General features: G+C 30.7%; 1 protein-coding gene across 1 annotated transcript in view; it reads left to right on the forward strand.

Moving 5' to 3' along the window:
- Positions 1-19,202, forward strand: part of LOC143227005 (venom metalloproteinase antarease TserMP_A-like) — a 43,855-nt gene that overhangs the window by 14,682 nt on the left and 9,971 nt on the right. Inside the window, exons 5-7 of the mRNA XM_076458552.1 lie at positions 3,978-4,135; positions 6,514-6,585; positions 13,684-13,820. Of these exons, the coding sequence (XP_076314667.1) occupies positions 3,978-4,135; positions 6,514-6,585; positions 13,684-13,820 (367 nt within the window). The remainder of the gene's footprint in view (positions 1-3,977; positions 4,136-6,513; positions 6,586-13,683; positions 13,821-19,202) is intronic.

The following is a 19,202-nucleotide window of genomic DNA, read 5'->3' on the forward strand; positions in this document are numbered from 1 at the left end:
TTATAGTATAAATATTTACCAGTTATACAGACTTATAACAGAAATATTTAACAGTTATACAGGCTTATAGTATAAATATTTACCAGTTATACAGACTTATAGTATAAATATTTACCAGTTATACAGACTTATAACAGAAATATTTACCAGTTATACAGACTTATAGTATAAATATTTACCAGTTATACAGACTTATAACAGAAATATTTAACAGTTATACAGGCTTATAGTATAAATATTTACCAGTTATACAGACTTATAACAGAAATATTTAACAGTTATACAGGCTTATAGTATAAATATTTACCAGTTATACAGACTTATAACAGAAATATTTAACAGTTATACAGGCTTATAGTATAAATATTTACCAGTTATACAGACTTATAACAGAAATATTTAACAGTTATACAGGCTTATAGTATAAATATTTACCAGTTATACAGACTTATAACAGAAATATTTAACAGTTACACAGACTTATAGTATAAATATTTACCAGTTATACAGACTTATAGTATAAATATTTACCAGTTATACAGACTTATAACAGAAATATTTAACAGTTACACAGGCTTATAGTACAAATATTTAACAGTTATACAGGCTTATAGTACAAATATTTACCAGTTATACAGACTTATAACAGAAATATTTAACAGTTATACAGGCTTATAGTATAAATATTTACCAGTTATACAGACTTATAACAGAAATATTTAACAGTTACACAGACTTATAGTATAAATATTTACCAGTTATACAGACTTATAGTATAAATATTTACCAGTTATACAGACTTATAACAGAAATATTTAACAGTTACACAGGCTTATAGTACAAATATTTAACAGTTATACAGGCTTATAGTACAAATATTTACCAGTTATACAGACTTATAACAGAAATATTTAACAGTTATACAGACTTATAGTATAAATATTTAACAGTTATACAGGCTTATAGTACAAATATTTACCAGTTATACAGACTTATAACAGAAATATTTAACAGTTATACAGGCTTATAGTATAAATATTTACCAGTTATACAGACTTATAGTACAAATATTTAACAGTTATACAGACTTATAACAGAAATATTTAACAGTTATACAGGCTTATAGTATAAATATTTACCAGTTATACAGACTTATAACAGAAATATTTAACAGTTACACAGGCTTATAGTACAAACATTTACCAGTTATACAGACTTATAACAGAAATATTTAACAGTTACACAGGCTTATAGTACAAATATTTAACAGTTATACAGGCTTATAGTATAAATATTTACCAGTTATACAGACTTATAACAGAAATATTTAACAGTTACACAGGCTTATAGTACAAATATTTACCAGTTATACAGACTTATAACAGAAATATTTAACAGTTACACAGGCTTATAGTACAAATATTTACCAGTTATACAGACTTATAACAGAAATATTTAACAGTTATACAGGCTTATAGTACAAATATTTAACAGTTATACAGACTTATAACAGAAATATTTAACAGTTACACAGGCTTATAGTACAAATATTTACCAGTTATACAGACTTATAACAGAAATATTTAACAGTTATACAGGCTTATAGTACAAATATTTAACAGTTATACAGACTTATAACAGAAATATTTAACAGTTACACAGGCTTATAGTACAAATATTTACCAGTTATACAGACTTATAACAGAAATATTTAACAGTTACACAGGCTTATAGTACAAATATTTACCAGTTATACAGACTTATAACAGAAATATTTAACAGTTATACAGGCTTATAGTACAAATATTTAACAGTTATACAGACTTATAACAGAAATATTTAACAGTTACACAGACTTATAACAGAAATATTTAACAGTTATACAGGCTTATAGTACAAATATTTAACAGTTATACAGACTTATAACAGAAATATTTAACAGTTACACAGGCTTATAGTACAAATATTTACCAGTTATACAGACTTATAACAGAAATATTTAACAGTTATACAGGCTTATAGTACAAATATTTAACAGTTATACAGACTTATAACAGAAATATTTAACAGTTACACAGGCTTATAGTACAAATATTTACCAGTTATACAGACTTATAACAGAAATATTTAACAGTTATACAGGCTTATAGTATAAATATTTACCAGTTATACAGACTTATAACAGAAATATTTAACAGTTATACAGACTTATAACAGAAATATTTAACAGTTACACAGGCTTATAGTACAAACATTTACCAGTTATACAGACTTATAACAGAAATATTTAACAGTTATACAGGCTTATAGTACAAATATTTAACAGTTATACAGACTTATAACAGAAATATTTAACAGTTATACAGGCTTATAGTATAAATATTTACCAGTTATACAGACTTATAACAGAAATATTTAACAGTTACACAGACTTATAGTACAAATATTTAACAGTTATACAGGCTTATAGTACAAATATTTAACAGTTACACAGGCTTATAGTACAAATATTTAACAGTTATACAGGCTTATAGTACAAATATTTACCAGTTATACAGACTTATAACAGAAATATTCAGTTACACAGGCTTATAGTACAAATATTTAACAGTTATACAGGCTTATAGTACAAATGTTTAACAGTTATACAGGCTTATAGTACAAATATTTAACTGCTATACAGACTTATAACAGAAATATTTAAGTTACACAGGCTTATAGTACAAATATTTAACTGTTATACAGACCTATAACAGAAATATTTAACAGTTATACAGGCTTATAACAGAAATATATAATAGTTATAAAGGTTATAACACAAATATTTAACATTTATACGGGCTTGTAATACAAATATTTAACAGTTATACAGACTTATAACAGAAATATTTAACAATTTTACACGCTAATAACACAAATATTTAACAGTCATACAGGCTTATATAACAAATATTTTACAGTTATACAGGCTTATAACACAAATATTTAACAATTATACAGGCTAATAGCACAAATATTTAACAGTTGTACACGCTTATAAAAGAAATATTTAACAGTTACACAGGCTTATAACACAAATGTTTTACAGTTTTAGAGACTTATAACACAAATATTTAACAGTTATATAGGTTATAACACAAATATTTAACATTTATACAGGCTTATAACAGAAATATTTAACAGTTATGCAGGCTTATAATTCAAATATTGAAGTTATACGGGCTTATAACACAAATATTTAACTGTTATAAAAGCTTACAATAAAAATCTTTCGCAATTATACAGGCTTTTAATACAATTATTGAAATGTTATATGGACTTGTATATTTTTAAAACTGTACAGATTTGTGATATGAATATTTTCGCACAGTAACGGGCTCTGATAAAAATATTTGAACATGATGCGAGATTATAATCAATATTTTCGACTCATACGTGTAGACAAAAGTCTGAATTCACGTCACAAATGTCTTCCCATTTTAATCATATGCCGCGAAATAGGTCTGATAAAGGATGTGTTTATCTTTTAACATCAGTTCGATAACTTGTGACGTTCACAGACCCGAATATAGGCCTACGCTGAAACGTAGCGTACAAGCAATTATTATTTTTTTTTCTAAAATCGTTTGTCGACTGTAGATAATCAGTGAAAATATTCTTTAATAAGTAGGCCTAAACCTATACAAGGAAATAAAAGATGGTTTAATACACCCTTATATCCACACTATTTAGCTTCATAATTTTAACTTAATCCGTGAAAAAAATATGTCATTTAAATGTATAACTTAACTAGTAAAATCCGGTCTTTCCTAATATTTGAGAAATATCCTCTTGAGATGTATTAACATTCTTGAATAACGTGATTATATCACGTGCGTATAAAACTCGTTTGGAAACAATTAACATACAAATTAGGACAACTTTTTCGATGGTGTTTTTTTCTTCACTCAGTAAAATGAATTTAATTTTTTCAACAGTTGTACCTGGTATTTCTTTGCGTCGCATACAACCACAACGGCCTGATAATTCTGAATCTGTGAAAGTGGAACTTCTCGCCGTTATGGATTCGGTGCACAGAAAGTTTTTTGCCTCAGAACAAGATATAATCAAATATTTCGGTGTATTTTACAATGCCGTGAGTAATTCCATCTAATAGATAATTTTCACAGAATATTTAGACAACTAGTTACACTCAAGAAATACCTTCGTGATTTTTATTTATATTTTTAAATGTGTATTACTTGGTTCTGAAAAGGCAGAAACAGATGTTTTATGAAATATTATTTAAAACATGCTTTAGTTAAGACATAAACAAAGATTTAACCAAATAGAGTAATTAATGTAAAATGTAAGTATATTTATAGTTACGATTCCTACCAATAGGGTTAACTTTTATAATATTTGTGTGTAGTAAAGCTAAACATATAGCGTATAATGAATTCTACTTAGTGTTACATTTATTTTCCCATTACAAATTTATCCCTATTATAATTGAAATTCTTTCGCAAAATAAATACAGCTAAACACAAAATGAAAACTCTAAGCAGCAGTTCATTCAAGCTATTATAATCTAACTTAATTTCTATATTAATATGTTGTTTCTTAGTACATTTTTAATAGCGGATGAGTATTGTGAGCCCTATGTTACTTTTAACATTATTGTGTATTGGTAGTAGGCAGAGTACAGATATCCCATTGTATAGCTCCATGACTAATTCCAAACAAACAAAGAAACCAATTTTTTTTCTGGTATTTCTTGTTAGTTTTCACATATTTATTTCATTCATATTACTTAGAGCACCAATCATAACTTCAAATACAAAGAGGATGGCCAGTTGAATAAGGTGTTCGACTCGTCTTCTGAGAGTCATGGGTTCAAATCCCCGTCACACCAAACATGCCTGCCCTATCAGCCAAGGGGAGTTATAATGCCTAATATTCGTTAGTCAAGAGTAGCCCAAAAGTTGAAGACGGGTGATGATAACTATCTGCTCTCCTCTAGTCTTTCACTGCTGAATTAGAGACGACTAGCGCAGATAGCCCTTATATTGCTTTGTGCAAAATTCAGACCAAATGAAACGTTTTTTTCAGCCTCGTGTCCTGGTGCATTGTGTCACCAAGGCCAGAAGGTTGCACGTTCATGTGACTCTTTGAATCGCACCGTGTATTTCAATGTTTGATAAACAGGAAAAATTGAGGCATTTTGGCAAGTGATGAATAATAAATCGTACAATAAAGTCTCTACTCCAAGGAATTCGTCCCAAATTTGTTATGCACGTGGAATTGTTCCAACAAATGTTTTAAGAAAATGCAGATGAAAAGAAAAAATTCAACAAGGAAATCATAATATAAATAGTAAAACTCACCAATCAAATAAGCAAAGCGATTACTGATCGTCTAAATCTATTTACGACAGAACAATAGGACCATAAAACCAGTCCACGTTTTTCTCATGAAAATAATTCTCATCTACTCATAAATAAACTTACAATAATAAAGTGTTAAACTTCGCGCCTTTCTTCGTAAGTTGAATATTTATTTTTTATTGTTATTTGAGAATTTAAATTTGCGATTTTACCCTATTTCAATTGCTATGAGATATTTTTATTATTATTTCACACATATAGTCTGTTTTCCTTTCAGTTATCTTGATAATTTATTAACGAAAGATATCATGTTACAAACGAAGAGGGCCCGGCATGGCCAAGCGCGTTATGGCGTGCGACTCGTAATCTGAGGGTCGCGGGTTCGCATCACCGTCGCGCCAAACATGCTTGCCCTTTCAGCCGTGGGGGCGTTATAATGTGACGGTCATGCACATTTCGTGTAACATGTCAAACATCAATCCTCTCGGTGTTGTAAATATTGAAAACTGTGACTCGTATTTTTGTATTACGTAGAACCCTCGGTAAACGTTTCTTAAAATTATTAGTTGACTTTGCATATAAACAAACATTTTATTTTTCTTGTCTTTTAATTTCAAATATTCACTCGGCTCGGCATGGCCAGGTGGGTAGGGTGCTCGACTCCTAATCTGAGGGTCGCGGGTTCGAATCCCCATCACCCGAAACAGGTTCGCCCTTTCAACCCTGGGGGCGTTATAAGTGATAATAAATCCTGCTATTCGTTAATAAAAAGTAATCCAAGAGTTGGCGGCGGCTGGTCAGGACTAATTGCCTTCCATCTGGTCTTACCCTGCTAAATTACAAACGGCTAACGCAGATAGCCCTCGTGTAACTTTAAGCGAAGTTCTAAAAACAAACAATCAAATATTTTCGGGAGGCTAAAATAATGGCAAAACTTTTAAAGCATTACTTTCATATGATGCTGTTCCGGTCACGTGAGAATCTTTAAACCTGTTTTTCAATTTCAAACTCATAAATGTTTAAACATTTTAAGGTAATATACTTTGAGCATCCATCATACCCAATTTCATAGACAAATACTCGTTTTGGTTTAGAAAAGCAACCGCTTCTATGTAATATAAAATAAATACGTATTTCTTATTTTTAGGTAAATCTCCGTTACTTGTCTCTGAAGAATCCTTCGATAAAAATTGTACTTGCTGGAATATCTTATACTTCGGTAAGAATGTCTAATATATCTGGTCTCTGTTAAAATCATGAAAAAATTATTCTGTTTCAATACGTTTAACCAGTTTGAGGTTTATAATTTCTGTATTTAGATATTTGGTGTCAATCATTAATAATCAACAACTGCATATGATTTTTGTTTTCAGCTCATGTTTTTTATTGATAAATTACACAAATAGTGAAAAGTGTGTCAAATTTCTTACAAAATGTGACCTATACTTTTATGTTTTAGATTTTTTTAACCATAAAGTTTAGAAGGATAATTCTATTCTATTCTAATCTATATAAGTCATACTTGTTAAATTGAATAAAGAAGAGAATTATTAATTTAAACAACATAGCAACAATGGAATGACTTAAATTTTATCGGTTGAGATTAGGCTTGGTCAATTACCAAAGTTTTCTTCGCTCCTGTTCGTTTCTAGGCCTACTTAGGGTTTTAAAGTGTCAAAGTTTTAACAAAGTTGCAAATTTATTCTCTGAATCAAACCAGATCCATAATTCTGTTTGTGACAGTTTATTCAATGATCGTTTTAGTTCACTAAAACATCAATACTTCTGTAAATAGACTGATAAGTTTTATCCGTTAAAACATCATTCAAGCTTTTTAATATTTTGAAATATCAGAGCGGTAGATGTACATTAAATCGCTACAACGACAAGAACGTTTATTCAGTTTCTCTGTAAAACTGCATCGTAAATCTATCAGTTTCTCAATAAAACATTGTTTTTTTTTGTACATTAACAGATTACAGAAATGAATTCTCAAATACACAAAACATCTGATTAAATCTCTTTTATTTACTGTATTCGTTAGTAAAGAATGAGACTTTTAGGCCTATGCAAGTTTCTTTTGAAGATAATTATTATCTACACGATGAATGACTTCACTTTTGATTTTTATTGTACTCTATGCTTTGAAATGAAAGACTTTTATCTTTTGAGAAGTGTGAGTGTTTAATATAATCGTTTGAGTCGTATAAAGTATGTATATGTCTGAAATTCGAGTAACAAAAACGAAATATTACACTCTTGTGATTGGACCGTTCCAGTGTCCGCAATACCATTTCAGTGGCGTAAAATAATGTGTAAAGCCTTTTAACAGAGAATTTATCACGGGTACTGTCGTCTTGCGCAAAGTAAATACTCTGATGGCTTCATATGAAATATTAAAACATAAACTTATCAATAACAAAACCAAACATTTATTCTATAAAATTATCCGACGTAGGACTACAAAATACTCTTAGATAGACCTATAAATTATTCTGAAATGATCCTACAAAATAGTTTGAGATAAACTTATACATTGAGATAACCCTATTAAATGCTGGAGACCGGAGCTGTATCCAGGACAGTGAATATTTTGGAATTCAAACCAGTGGCAATAAAGTATATGCAACTGCGATAGTATAATTAATTAGGTTTTTCCCGAACCAAGTGTCAGTTCATTAATCACAAAAACAACCGTGATATAATGGTTTTATTTTCTAATCCAAGATTACTATAAACTACATATCTTTTGTTCGGGCATCTTAATTAAATATAACGCGTGATAAGCGCTTTCATTTCGTAACAAGTTTCTCTGGAAAATTTAGGATAATTGTTCCGCTAAATATAATGTTGGAAAATATAGAACAATTGTCATACGTCGCCTTTGTTTCCCTACGATATAAGTTATTACATAAACGTATTTTATTTATGTGTTGTTTATTTTTTTGTCTCGTTTTGTCTTCAATTAGTCTAAAACCATATAAATGGCAAAACAACTTGATAATGTTTAACATGCAAATGAAATACACTCTATAAATCTGAATATTTAACCTTTATACATACTATAGAGTAAACATTGAATAAAACCAAAGTTAAATAATGAAACCCTTATTTCTTTTAACTAGGACTTCATTAAACGCTACTTGCATGCCCTGTTTTGAGTAAGGTAATGGTTGATACTTTAAACTAATTATATACTATTTGTGTCTTTAAATTCGAAGCATAACGAAAAATTGTAAATGTTTCTCATTTCACATGTTTGTTTTAACTCCCTTTTCTGCCAAATCCCTCTGGTGGAACAGTAGTTAGACTAACCACTTACAACACTAAAATCCGGGGTTCGATTAACGGCGGTGGACAAAGCAGATAGCCCTATATGGCTGTGGCTTTGCTCTAGAGACAAAAAAAAATCCCTTCTCGAACAAAAATTTTAAAACAAAGTATCCCCTGTATACTGTAGTATAGATTCCAGTTACTATCAAATATAGGCCCGGCATGGCCAGGTGGTTAAGACACTCGACTCGTAATTTAAGGGTCGTAGGTTCGAATTCCTGTGACGCCAAACATGCTCGCCCTTTCAGCCATGGGGGCGTTATAATATACGGCTAATCCCATTATTCGTTGGTAAAAGAGTAGCCCAAGAGTTGGCGGTGGGTGGTGATGACTAGCTGCTTTTCTTCTAATATTACACTGCTAACTTAGGAACAGTTACACAGATAGCCCTCGCGTAGCTTTGCGCGAAATTCAAAAACAAACTAACAAACCGTCAAATAAAAATACATGGAAGTACAGCCAATCAACTCTCGAGGCAAAATTGCATTAAAACATAAATGTACCTTTTTCAGGGTGTTTGTTCTCCTTTCTCCCTCCCTCCTCTCTTGGACAAAAATACTGAAACAAAAACTAGAATTGGACAGTTTTCAAGTACCATACACAAATTATTGTAATCCAGCCAGCCTACTTGGAGAAGGGTTGTAACAAACATACACATGTTATAAGATAATATAATAAAATATATTTATAAATATTTCAATAAATTTAGTGAGCTTTTAGTCGGTTTTCATGAAATATGTTAAAGATTGGTATATCAGCATGATTTAAAGATAGATGGCGTTGCTAAAATTCTTGATTTTTAAATTGATAATTTGTATTTAATTTGTCAACTTTCTTAGTTAAAACACGGATATTCAAAGTGTATAATTTCAATGCAATAACAAGCTGTACAACTTTAGCGTTATAAAAGTTCTCAAACTTATAGCTGAGCCACAAATGATTTAATCTAAGAAGTATTTTAATAAATAATAAAGCTACGGTAACTACTGTAAATATTGTAATGAATATTTCAGAAATTGTTGTTTTTTTCTATTGTTTAAAAATATTACAGAAAGTTAAAAAATGATTTTGGAAGAAACAAGGATTACAACTTACTTATCGGTTTATTATAGACAACTCTTGTCAGAATGACATTTTGATTCTTTGAAAGGAGACCTAGGCCGCCTAGAGAAGTCACCCACACTGCTGGCCAAACTCTTAAGGCCAATGAACATAAAGAAAAAATATTCATTTTCCGTTGTTAGACTCAATCACTTATTTGAGTAGAGCTTCGAATGATGAAAATAAGAAAAGGGAAAGTAAAAATAGAAAACTTGTTTAGCATTTAATAGCGAAAATGTGAACATTATGAAATTAGCCTAAGTACTAGCTGGTCAAAAGTTTAAGACCATACCAAAAAGAAGTTCTCAACAGGGTAGGAAATGCCCAACAAGTGGTCTCAGTAGTGAGTTGTACGGCCGTCATTGCGAATAACTTCAAACATTCGCTTTGGCATGGAATGGCTGGCTGGAATGTTATTCCAAGTGGTGAAGATGGCTTCACGAAGATCATCCACTGTTTGGAATTGACGTCCATTTTTATAGACTTCCTTTGCCATCCACCCCCAGACATTTTCAATGAGGTTGGATTCCGGCGAACACGCTGGATGGTCCAAAAGAATCACGTTATTCGCCATGAAAAAGTCCTTTGTCCTATGGACATTGTGTATTGCAGCCTTGTCATTTCTACACAAGCGAGGGCCTTCAGTTAATAAGAATGCTCTCTCCAACATGCCAATGTAGCTACATGCTATTTGACGCCCCTGTACAACCTGAAGCTCCATTGTTCCATGGAAGAAGAAAGCACCCCAGATCATGACGGAACCTCCTCCACTGTGTCGTGTAGAAAATGTCTCCGGTGGGATATCCTTATCGTGCCAATAACGTTGATGGCTACCTGGACCATTCAAATTATTTTTTTTCTTACCAGAGAACAAAACACAAAAAATTCTTCCACTTTGCTACGTCCCTTGTTTGGTGCTTCTCAGCAAAGTTTAACCGAGCTGTTTCATGGTTGTGGAAGGAAGCATGGCCTTTGAAAACGTTTACGGTTTTCAAAGCCTTTCTCTCGCCTTATTGTTCTTGAGCTGCATTCTGCGTCCGTAAGGGCCTTAATCTGGTTCGACAATCGGCTGGTGTCTTGCCAGTTAACCAGTCGAATCCTCCTGCTCAACGCCGGCGAAATATTCTTGGGTCGACCACTTGAAATACTCGTTCCGTACCCTCAGGGTCTTTTAAGAAATTTGCAACAGTAGTTTTACTACACTCAATCTCACCAGCGATGGCCCGTTGAGAGAGACTTTGCTTTTGCAGCTCGACAATTCTGCCACGTTCAAACTCTGTCAACTTTTTAGCCTTTGCCATGTTTTTACCCAATGTAACACAGGAGATGTCAGTGGGAGATGTTGACAACGCTAATGCTTGAACACAAATGACTAAATTTCTTTACGTGTTTACCGATTAACGCTTCGTTTCAGTATGATCTTAAACTTTTGACCAGCTTATATTTAGGCTAATTTCTTTGTGTTCACATTTTCCATATTAAATACTAAAAGTTTTTTTTTATTTTCCCTTTTCTTATTTTCAACTTTTGAAGCTCAACTCAAATAAACAGTTGAGTCTAACAACGCAAAATGCATATTTGTTCTTTATGTTTATTGTCCTAAATATTTTGGCCAGCAGTGTATTTTAACAGCTCCCACCGCTATACGGTAGTGTGTTGTCTGTCTGTCAGTCAGTATACATTACAATGACGTCACATAAGGTACGCTTAACATTGCAATTTGTACTGTCGTGTGACGTCAGTAAACCGTGCGCATGTCATGACTCGCGAGAAGAATTATGCACTCTGTAGGCTACAACACAACATGATATATGAACTTGAAAAACAACAACTAAAAGCATTTATTATTCTTAACTTTTGTTTTATTTCTTCTTTAAAGAGAAGTATTTCAGAGACCTGCAGAAGTATATCTTGTATATTTATATATTGCTATTTCCTATATTATATATATATATTTCTGCAACTATATTTTTTCACATAGCCGTTGTTTTTTTCCTGATTTTATTATTATAGGATACACACATAGTATTAAGATATCCATTATTATTATAGGACATGTATATTACAATTAAAATTTTTATTATAGGCTATATATATATTTACATAATTATGATATCCATTTATATTACTACAGGATATGTATACATCATGTGAAAAGTTAGAACACCCTATGAAAGCCTGTGTATTTTTGTAACATTTTTGGATATATAGATATTTAATCTCAATTTTAACAATACTGATGGATTATAGAAATATAACTAAACAATTGAAACTGAAGAAAAGACTTTTCAAGATCTTCTCTAAATGTAATTCTACAAAAATGCATATTCTAACTGAGGAAAAATTTAGAACACTCCCACATTTATTCCCACTTAAAATGGCTCGACTCACACACAGGTGTATCACACCAGGTGCACATGATTAGAAGATCGTTACTCAGCATTTTGAATGAGGCTTGCCCTATTTAAACCTCAAACATTTAGTTTGGTGTGTTCCTGATTGTTGAAGTGAGAGTGAGCATCATGGTGAGAGCAAAACAGCTGTCTGAGACCTTCAAAAAGAATTATAGCAGCTTATGAGTCTGGTAAGGGATGTAAAAAGATCCCAAAGGAATTTGAAATCAGCCATTCCACTGTCCGGAAAATAGTCAACAAGTGGAGGGCTTTCAAAACAACTGCCAACATGCCCAGGTCTTGTTGTCCAAGCAAGTTCACCCCAAGAGCAGACCGCAAGATGCTAAGAGAGGTCTCCAAACACCCTAACATGTCATCACGGCACCTACAGCAGGCTCTGGCTACTGTTGATGTGAAAGTGCATGCCTCTACAATCAGAAAGAGATTACACAAGTTTAACTTCCATGGGAGGTGTACAAGGAGGAAACCTTTGCTCTCTAAGAGAAACATCAAGGCCAGACTGAAGTTTGCCAGAGAGAATGTAGACAAAGACCAGAACTTCTGGAATAATGTTCTTTGGACAGATGAGTCCAAAATTGAATTATTTGGACACCAGAACAGAAGACATGTTTGGCGTAAACCAAATACAGCATTCCAGGAAAAGAACCTCATGCCAACTGTAAAGCATGGAAGTGTCATGGTTTGGGGCTGCTTTGCTGCAACAGGACCTGGACAGCTCACAATCATAGAATCCACCATGAATTCTACTGTGTATCAGAAGGTGCTTGAGGATCATGTGAGACCATCTGTAAGAAAATTAAAGCTGAAGCGGAACTGGACACTGCAACACGACAATGACCCAAAACATACCAGTAAATCCACCAAGGACTGACTGAAAACTAAGAAATGGAGAGTCCTGGAATGGCCGAGTCAAAGTCCAGATCTTAATCCCATTGAGATGTTGTGGGGTGAATTGAAACGGACTGTACATGCAAGAAACCCCTCACACATCTCACAGCTGAAAGAATTCTGCATTGAGGAGTGGGACACACTTTCTTCAGACCTATGTCAGTGACTGGTAGATGGCTACAAGAAGCGTCTCACTGCAGTTATTTCAGCCATAGGGGTAATACTAGCATTAGGGGGTACGGTGTCCTAACTTTTTCCTCAGTTAGAATATGCATTTTTGTAGAATTACATTTACAGAAGATCTTGAAAAGTCTTTTCTTCAGTTTTAATTGTTCAGTTATATTCCTATAATCGCTCAGTATTGTTGAAATTGAGATTAAATATTTATACATCCAAAAATGTTACAAAAATACAAAGGCTTTCATAGGGTGTCCTAACTTTTTCACATGACTGTATATATATATAATTGTAATATCCATTATTATTATTATGTGATATACGTATACAATTAAGATATCCATTGATATATTTTTTGTTTATAAATTCCGATTTAAAATTATTTAACGTTTATATTTTTATAGAATTCCACCCAGGAACTTCATGTTTACAACAACGACACTGGTGATGGAGTTCTTGCTTCTAAGGCTTTGCGTGTTTTCAGCAATTACAAATCTAAAGGGAAGGAACAGATTTACGATATTTCAATTTTGACAACGGGGTAAGAAGAAAGAGAAAGACCCCACCAAAAGTTTAATATTTATTTGAAAAGTCCCCCAATGGCATAATTGTATATCTGCGGATTTAAAACCCTAAAAGAAGGGTTTTGGTGCCCGTGGTGGGCAGAGCACAGAGAGCCTATTGTGTAACTTTGTAGCAAAAAAAACAAACCATTCAAAAATTTTACCCCCCTCCCTCCAGTGGCACAGTGGAATGTCTGCAGACTCTCACTGCTGGAAACTGGATTTCAATACTCATGGTGGGTAGAGCACAGACACGTGTACTTAACTGTATAGCTTTGTGCTTAATTCCAAAAACAAACAAATAATATTTATTTCTGATGTCTTCCTGTCTGGAAAGTTTTAAGGTTTAATTTTATCATAGAATATACAAAATTTCTACATGCAACTGCGGAGAACGATCAGTCCAAGATTTTAATTTACTCTTTTAAGCCTCGCTAAATTCTAATGTAAGATAATTACTAAACTAGTTTGTTTTATTTATTATGTGGCACTTACTAAACTAGTTTGTTTTATTTATTATGTGGTACTTACTAAACTAGTTTGTTTTATTTTTTATTATGTACTTATTAAATAAACTAGTTTGTTTTATTTATTATGTGGTACTTACTAAACTACTTTGTTTTATTTATTATGTGGTACTTACTAAACTAGTTTGTTTCATTTATTGTGTGGTACTTACTAAACTAGTTTGTTTTATTTATTATGTGGTACTTACTAAACTAGTTTGTTTTATTTATTATGTGGTACTTACTAAACTAGTTTGTTTTATTTATTATGTGGTACTTACTAAACTAGTTTGTTTTATTTATTGTGTGGTACTTACTAAACTAGTTTGTTTCATTTATTGTGTGGTACTTACTAAACTAGTTTGTTTTATTTATTATGTGGTACTTACTAAACTAGTTTGTTTTATTTATTATGTGGTACTTACTAAACTAGTTTGTTTTATTTATTATGTGGTACTTACTAAACTACTTTGTTTTATTTATTATGTGGTACTTACTAAACTACTTTGTTTTATTTATTATGTGGTACTTACTAAACTACTTTGTTTTATTTATTATGTGGTACTTACTAAACTACTTTGTTTTATTTATTATGTGGTACTTACTAAACTACTTTGTTTTATTTATTATGTAGTACTTACTAAACTAGTTTGTTTTATTTATTATGTGGTACTTACTAAACTACTTTGTTTTATTTATTATGTGGTACTTACTAAACTACTTTGTTTCATTTATTATGTGGTACTTACTAAACTAGTTTGTTTTATTTATTATGTGGTACTTACTAAACTACTTTGTTTTATTTATTATGTGGTACTTACTAAACTACTTTGTTTTATTTATTATGTGGTACTTACTAAACTAGTTTGTTTTATTTATTATGTGGTACTTACTAAACTACTTTGTTTTATTTATTATGTGGTACTTACTAAACTAGTTTGTTTTATTTATTATGTGGTACTTACTAAACTACTTTGTTTTATTTATTATGTGGTACTTACTAAACTACTTTGTTTTATTTATTGTGTGGTACTTACTAAACTACTTTGTTTTATTTATTATGTGGTACTTACTAAACTAGTTTGTTTTATTTATTATGTGGTACTTACTAAACTACTTTGTTTTATTTATTGTGTGGTACTTACTAAACTAGTTTGTTTCATTTATTGTGTGGTACTTACTAAACTAGTTTGTTTTATTTATTATGTGGTACTTACTAAACTACTTTGTTTTATTTATTATGTGATACTTACTAAACTATTTTGTTTTATTTATTATGTGGTACTTACTAAACTACTTTGTTTTATTTATTATGTGGTACTTACTAAACTAGTTTGTTTTATTTATTATGTGGTACTTACTAAACTAGTTTGTTTCATTTATTGTGTGGTACTTACTAAACTAGTTTGTTTCATTTATTATGTGGTATTTACTAAACTAGTTTGTTTTATTTATTATGTGGTACTTACTAAACTAGCTTGTTTTATTTAATATGTGGTACTTACTAAACTAGTTTGTTTTATTTATTATGTGGTACTTACTAAACTACTTTGTTTTATTTATTATGTGGTACTTACTAAACTAGTTTGTTTCATTTATGTGGTACTTACTAAACTACTTTGTTTTATTTATTATGTGGTACTTACTAAACTAGTTTGTTTCATTTATTGTGTGGTATTTACTAAACTAGTTTGTTTTATTTATTATGTGGTACTTACTAAACTAGCTTGTTTTATTTAATATGTGGTACTTACTAAACTAGTTTGTTTTATTTATTATGTGGTACTTACTAAACTACTTTGTTTTATTTATTATGTGGTACTTACTAAACTAGTTTGTTTCATTTATGTGGTACTTACTAAACTACTTTGTTTTATTTATTATGTGGTACTTACTAAACTAGTTTGTTTCATTTATTGTGTGGTACTTACTAAACTAGTTTGTTTTATTTATTATGTGGTACTTACTAAACTACTTTGTTTTATTTATTATGTGATACTTACTAAACTATTTTGTTTTATTTATTATGTGGTACTTACTAAACTACTTTGTTTTATTTATTATGTGGTACTTACTAAACTAGTTTGTTTCATTTATTGTGTGGTACTTACTAAACTAGTTTGTTTCATTTATTATGTGGTATTTACTAAACTAGTTTGTTTTATTTATTATGTGGTACTTACTAAACTAGCTTGTTTTATTTAATATGTGGTACTTACTAAACTACTTTGTTTTATTTATTATGTGGTACTTACTAAACTAGTTTGTTTCATTTATGTGGTACTTACTAAACTAGTTTGTTTCATTTATTGTGTGGTACTTACTAAACTAGTTTGTTTCATTTATTATGTGGTATTTACTAAACTAGTTTGTTTTATTTATTATGTGGTACTTACTAAACTAGCTTGTTTTATTTAATATGTGGTACTTACTAAACTAGTTTGTTTTATTTATTATGTGGTACTTACTAAACTACTTTGTTTTATTTATTATGTGGGCCTCTACTAAACTAGTTTGTTTCATTTATGTGGTACTTACTAAACTACTTTGTTTTATTTATTATGTGGTACTTACTAAACTAGTTTGTTTCATTTATTGTGTGGTACTTACTAAACTAGTTTGTTTTATTTATTATGTGGTACTTACTAAACTACTTTGTTTTATTTATTATGTGATACTTACTAAACTATTTTGTTTTATTTATTATGTGGTACTTACTAAACTACTTTGTTTTATTTATTATGTGGTACTTACTAAACTAGTTTGTTTCATTTATTGTATTGGTACTTACTAAACTAGTTTGTTTCATTTATTATGTGGTATTTACTAAACTAGTTTGTTTTATTTATTATGTGGTAACTTACTAAACTAGCTTGTTTTATTTAATATGTGGTACTTACTAAACTAGTTTGTTTTATTTATTATGTGGTACTTACTAAACTACTTTGTTTTATTTATTATGTGGTACTTACTAAACTAGTTTGTTTCATTTATGTGGTACTTACTAAACTACTTTGTTTTATTTATTGTGTGGTACTTACTAAACTAGTTTGTTTCATTTATTGTGTGGTACTTACTAAACTAGTTTGTTTTATTTATTATGTGGTACTTACTAAACTACTTTGTTTTATTTATTATGTGATACTTACTAAACTATTTTGTTTTATTTATTATGTGGTACTTACTAAACTACTTTGTTTTATTTATTATGTGGTACTTACTAAACTAGTTTGTTTTATTTATTATGTGGTACTTACTAAACTAGTTTGTTTCATTTATTGTGTGGTACTTACTAAACTAGTTTGTTTCATTTATTATGTGGTATTTACTAAACTAGTTTGTTTTATTTATTATGTGGTACTTACTAAACTAGCTTGTTTTATTTAATATGTGGTACTTACTAAACTAGTTTGTTTTATTTATTATGTGGTACTTACTAAACTACTTTGTTTTATTTATTATGTGGTACTTACTAAACTAGTTTGTTTCATTTATGTGGTACTTACTAAACTACTTTGTTTTATTTATTATGTGGTACTTACTAAACTACTTTGTTTTATTTATTATGTGGTACTTACTAAACTACTTTGTTTTATTTATTATGTGGTACTCACTAAACTACTTTGTTTTATTTATTATGTGGTACTTACTAAACTAGTTTGTTTCATTTATTGTGTGGTACTAAACATGGATATAGCATTTAAAAAAAATCCATTTCAGCTATCTACTTTATGTTTATTACTGCTAAACGAACCCTCCAGATTTTAACGTTTTAAGTGCGTAAACTTAACGCACAGTGGGTGACAAGAACTGGTTTTGTGCAGATGTTACCCGATAGGCTCTCTGCTCAACATGGATAACCGAGCCCAAGGTTTTAACGTTCCAAGTCCGTAATCTTGTTCAGTCTTTTTTTAAGAACACAAGTTTCAAGAAGCTATTTCTGGCATTTCATATAACATGAGCAAATTTAATGAAATCCCTTACAGGTTAGAGTCAAAGTTTTACAAATATAAAACTGATAATAGTAAAAAAACTTAACCTTGTCCCCTAGTGGCACAGCGGAATGTCTGTGGACTTATGACACAAGAATCAGTGTTTGTCATCGTGATGGGTAGGGAATAAATAGCCCATTGTGCTTAACTTGAAATAAACCCTCCAAATTATATTTGGCTTACTTTATTATTTGTTTATTTATTTTAGTTCAAAGCCATACAATAGGCCATCTGGAATTTGTCCACTGCGAGAAATCTAGCCTCACATTTCAAGACCTGAATTCTGTAAACTTACCCCTCATCCACCAGGAGAAGTGATTTATCTTGAAGTTTAATATTTACACTTTCTTTTCCGATCATCGTTGTTGTTGTTGCTTTGAATTAAGCACAAAGCTACACAATGGGCTATCTGTGCTCTGCCCATCACGGGTATCGAAACCCGGTTTTTAGCGTTCTAAGTCTGCAAACATACCGCTGAACCACTATGGGGCGTCCGATCATCGATTAACTTCTATTTGTGAACAACTTAGCTCAAGGTCAGAGGTCAAGGTCACTGAACTAAAAAACAACCCCTATTTGTTAACACGGAGAATGATTTTCCACTATTTTTGCTCTATATCTCAGTCAAAAATATCGGAATATAGTTAATCTATGTGTTTGTATGTAGAATATTATTTATCATTGTTCTGCCGTTCATAATGACGGACATACAGACACATTTTCATATTTTTTGAGATTAGAGTATGATTAACTCTGTGTGACGGAAGTATTCGCTCTACTAAGTGGCCCTCTAGTTTTTAAATATAGATTCGAATACGTAAAACCGAACGAGCTATATCTATTCTCAGATAGTTGCACTCTA

The sequence above is a fragment of the Tachypleus tridentatus genome, chromosome 9 (assembly GCF_004210375.1).
Source record: "Tachypleus tridentatus isolate NWPU-2018 chromosome 9, ASM421037v1, whole genome shotgun sequence".
Taxonomy (NCBI): Eukaryota; Metazoa; Arthropoda; class Merostomata; order Xiphosura; family Limulidae; genus Tachypleus; species Tachypleus tridentatus.